This window comes from Halichondria panicea, chromosome 12 (assembly GCF_963675165.1).
Source record: "Halichondria panicea chromosome 12, odHalPani1.1, whole genome shotgun sequence".
NCBI classification, from domain to species: Eukaryota; Metazoa; Porifera; class Demospongiae; order Suberitida; family Halichondriidae; genus Halichondria; species Halichondria panicea.
Window position 1 is genome coordinate 4,928,457 of NC_087388.1, and position 14,478 is coordinate 4,942,934.

The 14,478-nt window shown below is 39.6% G+C and overlaps 1 protein-coding gene and 1 long non-coding RNA gene across 2 annotated transcripts; one reads left to right on the forward strand and one right to left on the reverse strand.

Moving 5' to 3' along the window:
* The first annotated feature begins 2,344 nt into the window (after positions 1–2,344).
* Positions 2,345–4,873, forward strand: LOC135345659 (uncharacterized). Its single transcript, XM_064543088.1, has one exon. It carries the CDS (start codon positions 2,439–2,441, stop codon positions 4,719–4,721), a length of 2,283 nt encoding a protein of 760 aa, XP_064399158.1. The 5' UTR covers positions 2,345–2,438; the 3' UTR covers positions 4,722–4,873.
* Positions 4,874–10,746: 5,873 nt separating this feature from the next.
* On the reverse strand, positions 10,747–11,990 carry LOC135345524 (uncharacterized). Its single transcript, XR_010397750.1, has 3 exons — positions 11,848–11,990; positions 11,508–11,780; positions 10,747–11,250 (listed from the first exon to the last, which is right to left on the reverse strand). It is a non-coding gene; the product is annotated as an uncharacterized LOC135345524 (long non-coding RNA).
* Between the last annotated feature and the right edge of the window lie 2,488 nt (positions 11,991–14,478).

A 14,478-nucleotide genomic window follows, 5' to 3' on the forward strand; every position in this document is an offset into this window, starting at 1 on the left:
CCCTTCCTAGGGCTCTCACTTAGGAAGGGCGGCTAATTTATGAGACTGGCATGCAATTAACACAACGGCAATTAGAGACCTAATGAGCAAAGGTTAAGTGCTTCGCGCCTCCTCTGGGGCCGGTCTGGCATTTAGAGTCACTTTTCTTGGTTCAGATGTCAAAATTTGACATCTCCAATCAGATTCGCAAGAATGCATGTCACATGATTCCATTTCACAGAGGAGGTTGATAGTACTTGACCTTTGTCATTTTTAAAACTATGCCAGTAGGCAATGGCTAACTTAAATTCCTGTATACATCAACTAAAAATGTTATTTCAAGTACAGAAAATCTTTCAAATCTCACTAAATCTGTATAGGAGTAGAGATAATAGCCAGCCAGTTTTAGTATTGTCACCACGCCCATTTCCGCCACGCCCACTTTTGACTGTCTGAAAACCAAGAAAAGTGACTCTGTTTGCCAGACTCTCTCCCCGGGAGGAGTCTGGCCTCGAGACTAAGAACACACCTAGCCAAGTCACGTGTTTTAATGCTTGTGCACTCGGATGGCCTCGAGGTTAATGTGGTGCTCGAGGCGCAGCACGCAGATTAAAACTTGGCTAGGTGTGTTCTAAATAATACCAGGAGTACATGAATAGGAGTAAGCAACTACTATACAGCCCATACAAACGTGTTGTTATCTCACTGTGTCATGCCACGTCATACTACATGTGTAAAACGCCCACATCTCAAGTGGCCTACAACCACAATCAAAACAGTGTGGTTAATTACATGCACTGTGCAAGCACACTTGGTAGAATAGGTCCAGGTGGCTAGCTCTTGCACAAAATAAAGAAAAGCAAAGAAACATGCACACAGCAAAGCAACTGTGATAGAAGTTGCCAAAAAGCTTGCTAAAATAATCTAGCATTGGTGAGAAAATTAACTGAAGAAGTAGAGAAGCTACCACAACTAGCTAGAGATGTACCCTGAGAGAAAATAGGTTTTTAATATAATCTCTAAGGAACAGGATGATGGCTTGGTGAAGCTTGCAGACCGCCTGTGCAATCAATACAAACAATTTTACATCAAGTGTAGAGGCAAAGATGCATACTTAAATTTTCAAATTCAGTGGTACGATTTCCTACGTTGCGTTACATCTGGGGCAGAAATGAAGCTCTCACAAGACTCACAAGTAATAGACTCAGACTATGAAGAAACTCCTACTTTTAATCTCTTGTTACTGCTGTGTCTAGTTGACGTTGTTTCCTCAGACACAATAGCAAGTTGTGTGTCTGAGGAAACAACGTCAACCATTGCAAGTAAGAGATGGAGCAACTTTAGCAGCTGTCACACCTCTAGTTTAGTTCTCTCTATACACGGTAACCCGGCACCACACACAATGCTAACTGCTTTGCATTGCATCAAACATGTTATTCAGCAAAGATTAGTCAATTTCATGGTGAACAGCCAATTCCGTCTTTTTCTAAGGTTAAGCATTCTCTAGATGATAATTATTAGCTGAGTAGATCTAGATCTATGCTATCCTCCAAGTCTTGTATATAGTTTCAGCCCAGCCTGCACATGCACTTGCACTCTTGTTGACAATTTCTGGTGAGCCTACCATGCAGCCATACATGGTCATGTGTACACAAAGTAACCACAGTTTACACTACTACAAGTGTTTGTGACGTATTGAGATAATAACGAATTTATATGGTGTACATAGTAGTTGCTTACTCCTATTCATGTACTCCTGATAATACGTAGTGTATGCTTGGGCACATGAAGATCTGTATGTTTATGTTTGTGTGTATAGTCTGTGGGTGGCCTGTACTTGTGTGCATTTTGTTTGTGTGCAATTTTGAAAACATTCATAGTAATTCTAAGAATTTAGATACACCCCTATCAGTGAAGGCAATGAATATCATGCACATGTTGCATTCAGGGATAGGTTTCCCACGGGATATTTTAATATTGCATGCACATGCTTGTCCACTGCCACAGTTCTCAATTAACTTCTCGATATTATCGCTTGATACTGGTGTTTACCCACTATAATAATTATGTAAAGGTGAACTCAGTACTAGTACAAATCAGGAGCTGCTAGCATGAAAAGGATGCCACTCCAGCGTTCAGAAAAGAGTATAGATGTTAACGATAGCTCCGATAATAATATTATAACAGCTGCAAAAACAAATAAAGAACTTTGTTGAGGAATAGGATTTTGTATTTGTCAAGCTGATATTACAAATAACAAAAGAAAGTTGCTATGGATATCCACCCCTTTTAGATTTACATTGAAGTCTAGACATAATAAGTATAAATTCATTTGTGAATTACTAGCAGTGGGGAGGTTACTGATGAATTTCTGTTGCAAACACTTTAAAAAGTATATATTGAGCAGATCTCAGGTAGTAGGCAGTGGATACGAATGCAAAAAACTATAATTACTCAGAATGTCTATCGTTATTGTCAGCACCACATCCTTTCAGCGTACAACTAATCTCAGCGGTGTCGGGAGACTCAGGACTCATCCTGCTCAGCCAATTGCTTATACTCCAGTCGCCTACGGCAGACCTCAAACTTTCAACTCTTTTGCACCTCAAGTGACTGGTATTCCTGATAAAAGAGAGGATATCGGTGTGCGTGGAGTGGCACAAAAAGCGGCACAGAATGAAACTCGAGCAGTGAATACTCACGCTAAAAGTGAAAATGCAACTGATAGAGCTAGTAAGCCATTGAAGGCTCAAAAGAAAGTCAAACAGAAAGACGAGGTTATTTCTACGTCGAAAGAAGCGTCTGTAAAAAACGTTGTGCAAGCCGATGGAGTTACACAAAAAGCGGCTACTCGGGCAGTGAATACTCAGGCTGAAAGTGATAGAGCTAGAGCTGGTAAACCGTTAAAGGCTCAAGAAAAAGCTAAACAGAAAGACGAGGTCATTTCTACATTGAAAGATGCGTCCGTAAAAAGCGTTGTGCACGCCGATGGAGTGACACAAAAAGCGGCTACTCGTGTAGTGAATACTCAAGCTGAAAGTGATAGAGCTAGAGCTGGTAAACCGTTGAAGGTGGCTCAAGAAAAAACTGAACAGAAAGACGAGCCAAACGTTTTAGAAACTGCTATAATTCGAGAAATTATGTTAGAATTATTCAAGGAGGCAAAGGACCATCCAACCCCAGCATTAGAAGATAGTGCCGATCCAGAGGAGATTTCTACAAACCTACAGAAGAGTGTTGATTTTTGCTGTCAATCATGCACTTGCAGCATCCATAGCCCGTTTCAAAGAAAGAAACCAGTCGATTTTGAAAAGAAAGAGTATATGACACCAACCCTTCGAAATGGAAAAGCTAGGGGAAAGAATATGTTTAGTCACTTGGCCTTTCCTCTGGTCTTAGATACTGTGAGAGTTGTTTGGATTAGCAGTGAGTTTGCTCTAGCCATTTTTGGCCTCATTTTCTCCATAGCAACATATGCGACTGGTAGTGTAGAAGCCTTCAACACTTTCCATTTGGTTCTTTCAATTGTGGCAGCAATTCTAGCTATCACAGATGGCATATACGGTATGAAAGTGAGTTGCAGTGAGTGTGTGAAAAATTGTAAAAATGGTTCAGCCAAAAATAAAACAGAAGACATACTATTAGAGGCAGCTGACGAAACAGGCAAGTGTTGTTGCAAAAGTTGCAAAACCCTTTTTGATTTTGTTCGTGTGGTTCTAACAGAAGTGATTTTGGTCCCCTTGCTAATTTGTGATATTTTTGAAGTAGTCACTGGTGCTCCTGAGGTTGCTGGCAATGCTAGCAACATTATTGGTATGATACTCTTTGCGATTGGTGGCCTTACGGTTTTGGTATATGTGTATTTTGCCAGGCTAGGCATTCTCATTGGAATAGTTAAGTACGTTCAAAACGGTCGCTCACCTAGAACTGATGATGCTGCAGTATTGAAAAGCGTTGACTATGACCCATCCCTCAAGAAATACGGTCTATTCTTTCAGCTAGCATTTTTGTTGCATGTTACTGGTCAAATGATGGGTCAAGTTCTAATGTTGATTGCGATTGGTGGGAAGATTCGGTATGACAACAGACATTTGTACAATCCCAGTGACCGTGACACCCGTGTTTATGCAAGTCCTGAATTATGGTATATGTGTGTAGCTGCTACGGTTTTGCCTGTTTGTGGATTGCTTTCGTTCTTTATTGTAACTAACTTTTGGGTACAAGAATTTCCAATATCTCTCTGCCTCGATATGATAAAGCTTTTGAAAATGCCAGGTGCTGATGAGATTTTCGATTCAAAACAGGTTGTTAAAGATGGTGCTAAAGAAATGAGCAAGGTTATATCCAAGTTTATACGAGTGGACCAACTGAAAACTGACTATAATGTATTGAGTAACACCCGATTTCTTGACAAACTAAGTTATCCATTCAAGAGTCCAGGTCTGATTATTTTGTGCTTGCTTTATGCCGGAGGTCAGCTTGGTTTTATTATATGCGCTGCGACAGCTAAAGATGAAACTGGTATGTTAATGGGACAGGTCTTAAATGGAGGTGGTTGGGTGGTGTACTACATATTTGCGGTTGTTGTTGGGGCTTTGGCAAATTTGTATGTTTTTGCTGTTGCTGCGGTTTGGGTGACTATCATTTCAGTAATAATTTGTATTGTCATGTTTTTCATTGCTTTGTTTTGTCTAGCAATATTTTGTGGTGGCAGTAGTAACAACAATAGTGCAAAGTACTGAAGTGTGCTCACTTGGCTTATGTTGAGAAGAGAACAATTTTTAACTTAGTAGAAATGCACAGAGTAGATACGTATAATTATAGACTTAGATCTGTATCTATAATAATATGTGTACTATAATTATAAATGAACAGTTTGTTTTTTTATACTCCATTCCATTCCATGTATATTCTGTAATGCATGATATTGGTGTAAAACACAGTCATAATACGGTGTACGTACATTGGAATTAAAATTAATGATGTAAGCAATTGTTTTACAGGGCAATATTTTGTGATAAATATAACTCTCTTTAAGTGCACACGCATGCATGTGTGTGCATGCGTGATGACTAGAATTCCATCAGATCGAACGTAATTTATACATTTATTATAGTCGGATATGACGGAGACGTTTTGGGTGTGGTTTGGCAGGATTACACGAGAACAGAATGATTATATCCTTCATTATTCTCGAGACAAGAACTGCAAAATTAGTCATTAGTCAAGGTAAGGCTATTTTCTGAAATACAGCCACCTTGCTATTCTGGCCAAGCTGCACTGTCCCAAGGGTGACCGAATTAACAGAGTCTACCGTATTTACCTGCATCAATCAACTACACTGACACAGTGCTTGTATTCAGTCTGTGCTCAGAGCTAACACGGTGCTAGAGTACGTGAGTGATTGCTGTCTGCTTAGTTCCCTTGACAATGGGGCTCTGGGTCAAAGTAGTCAAACAATAGTCAGCTCATCTCTTATATAAAGTGGCTGTACGCAATTATCATGTCTTTGTGTATTTGGCCTTGGAGTCTTAGAGTTGATTAATTAAAGGATAGAAGGGAATGTATTTTTTAGGCGTTAAAGATAATTTATCATAGAATTGGTGCGATGACAATCTCCTTGACATGGCATAATTCTGTGTTATAGTGTTGACAGTTATGTGGCCATTATAATTATGATGTTACTTGTGGCCGGAACGTAAATGATGTGGTCTATGCTGTGCGCATGAATTACACTGAAAAGAGTAATGGGCTGTTATTTTAGAATACACAAATAGACATTGGTAATGTGTCTTGCATTATCGACCATTATGGTTTATATACTGTACCACTATAGAAACCTCTCTTCTGGTGCTGTCCCTGGGAAAGCCCCTCAATTGCTGCTGAAACCTTGCCAAATCAGTGGTCTGATAATGGTGTGCATGGCCAAGTTTATATAGCTTCTATATCAGTAGGTTTTATTATTAGTAAAACCAGTATAGGTTTTACATATTAGTAAACCAGTATAGGTTTTACATAGGATTGACAGTGGGTTTGCCCGTGTTTAGCAAAATTTCACTTATTTTGACTCATGTTCAAACTATTCTATCTCTGCAGGGAATGGCCATATCAAGAAAGTGGATGGACAGATAGTTTATTTAGCCTTTTCTCTGTTTATATCTCTCATTTTATTATCCATGAACCTTTTAATGATTAATATTGTCATTTTAAAAATTGCACTATTTCCACATTTCACCGCACTTTGTCTGACTGACTAAGTAAGTAAGTTTCTTGCCCAGCATTTGCTCCAAGTACAGCCATCTCCAGGACATTGTGCATAGCTTTTCCAAACGAACACAACTTGGATTAAAAAGCAGTTCCTCAGATTTGCGATTGCTTCCACGAGGCAGATGACCTCTCAGTCTCTATTTCTCTTACCTAGACAAATCCGCCATCTTTAATGACTTAGCAATTGCGTTGTGGCCAATAATAATAGATTGGCGTGGCTAAGAAACCGTGTGTCTAAAATCAGTGCAGCAGTGCTTTTCCAGAGCCTGAGGTGTTGCTTTTCTTCACATTGTTCAGCTCTAGCTCCCTTTCTCTGACAGGCATGCTATATGCACTGGCTAGATATCATGCTCTTAATTTAAGAGCTAAAATGGCTGTCATTTATAATACTGATTCACAAACTCAACATATCAAGCAATACTGATTACTACTCATTACTGAATTATTAGTCTGGAAATATTCGAGAAGATGTCTGATTAGTCCTGTCTTCTCTTCTTGAGCTTCTGTACTGCCTCTTGTACTTCCACTTATGCATGTCATAATACGTAAATTTATACTTCTGTACTGAAAAAGAAAGGGAATCCGACTAGAAAAACATTTGTAATGTGAAAAATTGCTAGGATTGGCCAGGGGAACCACAAAAAAGCGTGGAAACAAGAAATCAGACGAGAGCATAACTCCAATCCGTTACAACGTCATGAACATGTACAATGCATAGTATATAGACTGTGTTCCAGATCCATCTACCATGCAGCTTCCATCCACCACATCATTCCATGCAGGTCACCAGTACGGTCCGTGAATGTTACTACGCATGGATGGACTGTGTGTACCTGTGCTCAAGACTCCATGTATTAGGAACATCAATTCAGTACAAATCACATGATTATATGCCTGCACATTCCAAAATATAAATATATAGGGATTGCATGGTCATCACTCCATGCACCAGTAAAAATTGCGTGGTATATTGGCGCATGGACAGGAAAACATGGAAAACTACCAGTACATGTGATTGACGTTGTAACGGATTGGAGTTATGCTCTCGTCTGATTTCTTCAATATTCGGACATCACCTTGAGATACATTCCAAGCAACATAGCTTTATAGCCAACAAGAGTGCTGCACTGCATGCATGGTCTACATAAATATTGAATGACTACTCACCTTCGAAGTACTCATATCTCTATCAAGATGGCTATAATTATACTACTCCAACTATTCCTATAGTACAGACGGTGGGTCGAACTCCATGGACGTTACTCTTTCACTAGCTTGCGTCACATTTTGTCACTTATAATAATTTAAATACTACTGTAATAAAAAAGAAAGAATCCGACTAGAAAAACATTTGCAATGTGAAAAATTGCTAGGATTTCCCCAAGGGAAACCTTTAAAAAGCATGAAACAAGAAATTCGGCGAGTGCATAACTCCAATCCGTTACAACGTCATGAACATGTACAGCTAGTGCTGATAACTTGTATAATAATAAAAATAGCATCACAATAGTGCAGTGACAGATTAACAATCTTTCAATTATAGGATTATTAATTCTGGTTGTGGCAAATTGAACAGTCTTTGGCTATCACATCTAGTTTGTTAATTGTAGGGTAAATGGTTGTCTATACACTGACAGTATATACACATGCACTGTCACAGTGTGTCCCTTTTAGCTCTTTGTTGAAAAGTATAGCCCAGTAGCTAGTACCCCTGAGGCTATTGTTCTGTTATGAAATCATTATCATACTTCATGCATCAATGTATTGTCTGGAATGTCTTTGCTCTTTCTATTGGGACTGTCTTAGATCTTTGGCTCCTTACTTGGCACTGTCTTTGCTCAAAACTGTAAAGGCAAAACTAAAACACATACCTTGTATCACAAAGTTTCAATATGATTATGTAATACTATGTAAACATTCCAATCATTCAACTTACCCTATACATGTATACACACTAGCAAATAATATAACATAAAGAATAGACCTAATACATTTCGGGAATTAGTACATGTGAATGACGTTGTAACGGATTGGAGTTATGCACTCGCTGAATTTCTTGTTTCCACGCTTTTTAAAGGTTTCCCTTGAGGCAATCCTAGCAATTTTTCACATTGCAAATGTTTTTCTAGTCGGATATGCATATGATTATAAGCTGCATGATATTATATATGTGCATGTAGATGTCTAAATCTGGGGAATTTAGCTAGCAGAGTAGGACCCACACCTAACACAGCAGTGTAAGCAAGTTTGTCTATAGTGATACATTGAAGGTTGGTTAGCTATAATTATAATTAGTATTGCATTGTCCTGCACGAAAAATGTCTATGGTATTATATATAGGTACCTTTTTGCTTGCCTATAGTTTATTAGTAAGTGCCATTGTGTTTGATGAAGTTTTGTGGAGTCAGTGTTGCACTTCAATTCTAAATTCAGGGAGGAATGATGAATTAAATGTCATTCTTTTATTGAAGGTGTGTTTACTATTATTTTGCTGTACATACACAATTGTTCTTTTCAAGTCTGTCAGCAGATATTCCGCCAACTATTCTAACATGCTTGTTGCATACCGTATAGCGGGAAATTTTTACAAGTGCAGATGTTTGCTAAATGGCTCGAGAGCCCCAGAAGAAAAATCTGCTGTTGCAATAATTTGTATTCAAACAATAATTTGCATGTGCAAACGTATACTACCCCTTTATACTGGTCAAATTGTTGTAAATTTTAACAACAATCTGGGAGGTAGCTGCTATCAACTTGTGAATGTTGCATGATATTGGATTCTGTGGCAGATTGGATAGTATCATGAGAATGCGATTATCCTTTGAAGTTCTGCTGAGCTGTTCAGCTAGGACACACACAAAAAAAGTTTAAAACCAGCTATACAGCATGTAGGACTGAGTAGTATCCATTGGTAGACCCTCTGGACTATCTTGGTAGCCATAGAATATTTTCGAAGAGGAATTTGTGTACACAGGCACTTCACAAGTGGACACAAGCACTACAATAGTCTACATGCGTGCTAAGCAGCTTAGTTGACCAGAGTGCAGCTTTTAAAGGCCACACATACTTCCATCGAGGCAGCAGCAAGGCATAATCGACTGGTTGGTGTGTGTGTGCATGTGTGTGTGTGTGTGTGTGTGTGTGTGTGCCCAACCATTGACCCACGCCCATCTTCTAAGCTAGTCTGGCCACGCCCTCCCCAAATTAGTCTTGCAAAGAGGCTGGAATTCGAGACTACTTCTAACCCAAGTCTTCATTGGGGGCGGCGATCAAATCAAGCTAAGTTGGTGGGTTGGGCTGACCACAAATTCAAATTCAAACTAAAGTGATGACCCTTTTCCCGATTGAACAATTGAACGGTAAAGGGATACAGTAGACTCTCGTTATTCCGACTCTCTAAAGTATGCATGGCCACCTCGATATAATTATGGGCCATTTGCATGGTTTGGCACGGATTGCTAGCTATAGATATTAACTGCACAAAAATCACTCTGAAGTGAAGTACGGCCACTCGCTATTCCGTATACTGGCCAGTGCTGGCTGCCCCAAACATGTAATTTTATACGTTTATTACAGCTGGATACAACGTTTGGGGTGTGGTTTAGCAGTAAATAGAGAGCAGAATGATTAATTATCCTTCATTTTCCTCGAGATAAGAACTACAAAATTAGTCATTAGATTCAAGATAAGGTCGTTTCTAAGCCGCGGCTATTTCCTGAAATACAGCCACTTCGCTATTCCGGCCAAGCTGCACTATCCCAAGGGTGACCAGATTAACGAGAGTCTACTGTAAATACCGGTGTGTGGGAGTTTCATTCAATTTTAATTTTTGCATTAACCTCAAAAATTTGCTCAGCACAAAAATTTCCCGCTATAATTATATATATACAATAAATTATCATATGCAAGGTCATTTGTATTTCTCTTACTCTAATGTGCATTCAGTTTGAAACAAGCATGGCGAGTAACAAGACATTTACAATTCAAGATACCAATACTGGTTTGCCTGGAGTCTCCCCTACCTCACCCACCTCTTTCCCACCAAATTCTTATTGCAATTCATCAGATGAAGAAGTGGAAACAACTCCTAACCATTCATCGATAAACCCTTCTGTAGTCGTTGTTAAGTCCCAGGTTACTGATGATGATACTGGTATACCGTCGAGCAGGATATTTATGCTCAGATGCTGGAAGACATTTGCGATAATATGCCAACTGGGGTGGGTACAAACGTAGAATATACCCCTTACGGTGGTGAAAAATTGTTGGATGGTGCATATACACTTGATTTTCATGGCATACAGGATATAAAGAAAAAACCAAAAGTTGCTGACATTAAGCATTTAGATATTACTCAGGTATATTAAGGGTGCCCGCACATAGTAACAAATTGACATAATTTAACCACAAAAATGCAACGTTTAGATCCTGAGACTTGCACACGCAGTATTTAATTTCAATGCGTGCGCTAGTATAGTAGTAACCACAAGTAACAACATAGTGGTTTTGTGAGAATGTCTTCAATTAAATTAACTACAAGCTGCAAAAGAAAATCAGGTAGCTACACAAACTAATAAATCAATAACAAAATAACACAATCCAATAAATACAGAGCCAGATTTGTAGCAAAGGAGTGCCTTCAGTAGTAGATGGGAGAAACGTAAGTGTGCCAATAGACCCCAGTCTCAGTACAATCAGCACGAGTGTCCGAGTTCCTCAACTAGCATTAGTCACACAGCAGGTTGGATTGTCTTTTAATGTTAATACACACTGTCTTCATTTGTGTCGAGTGGAGACGTTTCTCTTCAGTGCTTTAGACGTGTACTATCCACGATTCGAGCTGTTCATGGCACTATCCAGTGTTGTCCTTTCTCCTCAATGGCCACCTGCATGTTGATACGTCCGGTTGAGTGGCTGGTTGGGTCTTTCACCATGTTCCAGCACACAATGGCATCGCATCCTTCAGAAGCTGGAGATCCTTGCCACCAAGTTAGCAGAATGGTCCTGTGGTCAGATACGAAAAAAATATTGTGAACAGGGGTGATGACAAAAATAGGTTGGTTCCTATGGATGGATTCTACCTGACCCGGTGCCACTACATAATTATTCACTGTACATGCACATGTATTGTCCAGATGAAGGGGACAGTCACCTTTCTGGCAAAAAACTTGGGATGGAGGACCTATACTTACAAACACGCTAGGAACTCGTCTGGAAGGTTGGCAATCTGTGCTATTATTTATTTTATGTATCACACTCACAGAAGCTCATTTCCAGATGTCCTGGCGATGGAGGCAGTTACGACACACCATTCACTGATCAGCTGCCTCCCCAACCTCCCTATTCGGTCTGCTAATAAGCAGATGGAGCTGTGTGGACCTCACAAAAGCGGAGGTTCCACCAATCTGATGCCCGGGGAAGCCAAGCATTACTGCAGCCCAGACAAAGAGACTGGTCCAACTTGGCCTGGAGCACAGCACTCTGGTGACACTGAGGTCCAAGAGTGGTATTACACACAGGCTTTCATGGAAGCTCTGAAGGGGAAGGGAGTGAAAAGCAAGGCCCTGTGTATCAAGCTAGCAAAGCTAGTTCATAGTTTACCTTCAAAGTCCATCAAAACAGCAGCCAACCCTGGCAGAAGTCTATGAGCCAGCCAATTGTCAGCGCTGTCTGTAGCCCCAGCGTTGCCTATCTCTTCTCTTCAGGCTACTAACAAATGGCTCTTGATCTTCAACGCTAATTCTGCACTCTACGTACGCAATTGGGGCGTGGTCTACAGGCTTACGTCTTAATTTATACTCTAGCGTACGCGTACGCTAGAGCCAGATATAAAAAGTGTTCGATCTGACTATCTACGTACAGGACTTGGTCTATATTTAGCATGCTGCTATAATTAGGTAAGGTGAACAAAGTTACGGGCTGACTTTGTCCATATGTGACAGGCTCTGGGAAAACCAGACTATTGGAGCAGAATTTAGTATTGAGCTACAGCTAAATTTATGCCTACAGTATAAAATCTCAAATAAAATGTTATTGATGTATAAGTATCTACAGTCCTTCTACTACCTCTCTGTAAAATCTGATGCTCTAAATCCAACTCTTTCCATCGAAACGCTTCGTCCAAAGTTTCGCTATTACCTTATTTTTCCTAATTAAGCAATCTTTGAGAGTCGTTTTTCTCGATACTACATTTTACGGCTTTGAGTTTCCAACGCGCATGACTCGGGTATGAAACTAGGTATGTGAACACTAAGCATATCATTGTGTAGGCAATGCTCTGCTCTATTATTTGGTACATTAATCACACATATTTTAGTCTGCTCCAATAGTCTGGTTTTCCCAGAGCCTGTCACATATACGGTCTAGATTTTTCTCTAGAGGGTGTGTCATGACAAAAAATTCTCATAAATAGATAACAAAGAGATTTTACAACAAAAGCTCTTCGTAATGTTGAAGAGCTGTGTGTAGTGCACCTGCAAACAAACAATCAAGTCCATAGCTCTACTGGTTTCCTAAGCGGAACTTCTTTTAGCTATATGATGAAAATCAAGTGTAAAATCTGTTGTCATCATCCTTTCCTCTCCATTTTTGGAATGCACACTAGTAGAGTGTTGCTTCATAATCCTGTGAAGGATCCATGTCTCCCCTGCAGGTAGTTTCATAGTTAGCTTTCCCTAGCAACGTGTGTGTGGGCGTACGTGGGCGTAGGTGTTCCAGCACCCTTAAGGACTGGGACCTTCAATTATTGCTGAATCAGCTAAAACGCAGCCACGCCCACGATTTTTAATATGTTTTGTGTGTAAAAATTTTGTGCAGCTACTGATCTTTTTTAGTTCTAAAAACGGTGTTCTAAACCTTCCTTTTAGCTCTTAATTCTTAGTGTAGTAGGTAGTTCAAAGGCTTAAGCAGACATATCTGCTGGGAGAGAGCCACTTCTTTGGCCAAAGGTGAGATTTTGCACAAAACTTAGTCTTACAGCTGACAATAAGTGACATTTTTATTTTTATAGGCTAATAACTTACTCTAAATAGAACATGATGCTCTCTCCCAGCGGATATGTCTGCTTAAGCCTTTGAACTACCTACTACACTAAGAATTAAGAGCTAAAAGGAAGGTTTAGAACACCGTTTTTAGAACTAAAAAAGATCAGTAGCTGCACAAAATTTTTACACACAAAACATATTAAAAATCGTGGGCGTGGCTGCGTTTTAGCTGATTCAGCAATAATTGAAGGTCCCAGTCCTTAATATACCTGAGTATGAAAACCCTTCTAAAGCTCGCCCGCAGAAGAGGATTTCGCATGTTACAAATGATTTTGTTTCCTAAAAAAGTTGACAAATTCTGGACAATTCTTAAAAATGTTTGGATTATTAGCGAGCTTCTTTTTCTCTTTACAGGCCTCAGTCTATCAATATACGATATAACTACAACAGACTCCGAGTCTGTTGCACTGTACTCTTGGATTGAGTTGGGATTTGCTAGTCTCGGGTGCTTACTGGCTACAGTGGATGCAGTTGCCTCTTTATGGCCGTGTCAAGTGTGCTGCAATGCTTTTGGAAATGTTTGTGATCGATGCCATTTTCTTAAATCGTGCTTGAACACTGGTCGGATTTTGCTCACTGAGCTTATAATAACTCCCCTTATAATCTGTGATCTATTTGGTCTTTTCATCGAGCAAGATTACAAGTGTGAAAATGAAAATCAATGCGTAAAGTTTGCTCACTTTGTAATAGATGTTGTTGCTACCATCCTTTTTCTTTATATTGTTCGCATTTTCGTTCTTGTTGCCACAGTCAAAAGCATATACAAAATTCAGTCTCCCAAAGAAGGTAGCGAAGAGAAAGGAACTGTGCCTACTAGACCTCAGGTTGAGAAACGTGCATTCAAGTTTACTGTCTTCCTTGTTATACATACGGCTCTTCAATTACTTGCTCATTTCATCATGATTGTTGCCATCGGTGCATAAATACGCTACGAAAACAACCACCTTTACAGTCAGTCTGTCAGCAGTTGTCCCGGAAATTACTGTATAAGCGGTTTCCTTATTTACATGTCTACTGCTGCTTGTATCTTGCCCATTCTTGGACTCTTCAGCTACTTTGTATACACTAACTTTTGGTTTCAAGAATGTCCAATCTCTGTTCTTGTTGACTTTTTGCACGTGATTGTAGCACCTGGTGGAAAGGATATTATCGAAATGAAAGAAAAAAAGAAAATAGACAAAAATGCTTT

Bases quoted from the DNA above. Each gene is read 5' to 3' on its own strand.
- LOC135345659 (XM_064543088.1), top strand. From the start codon at position 2,439: ATGTCTATCGTTATTGTCAGCACCACATCCTTTCAGCGTACAACTAAT.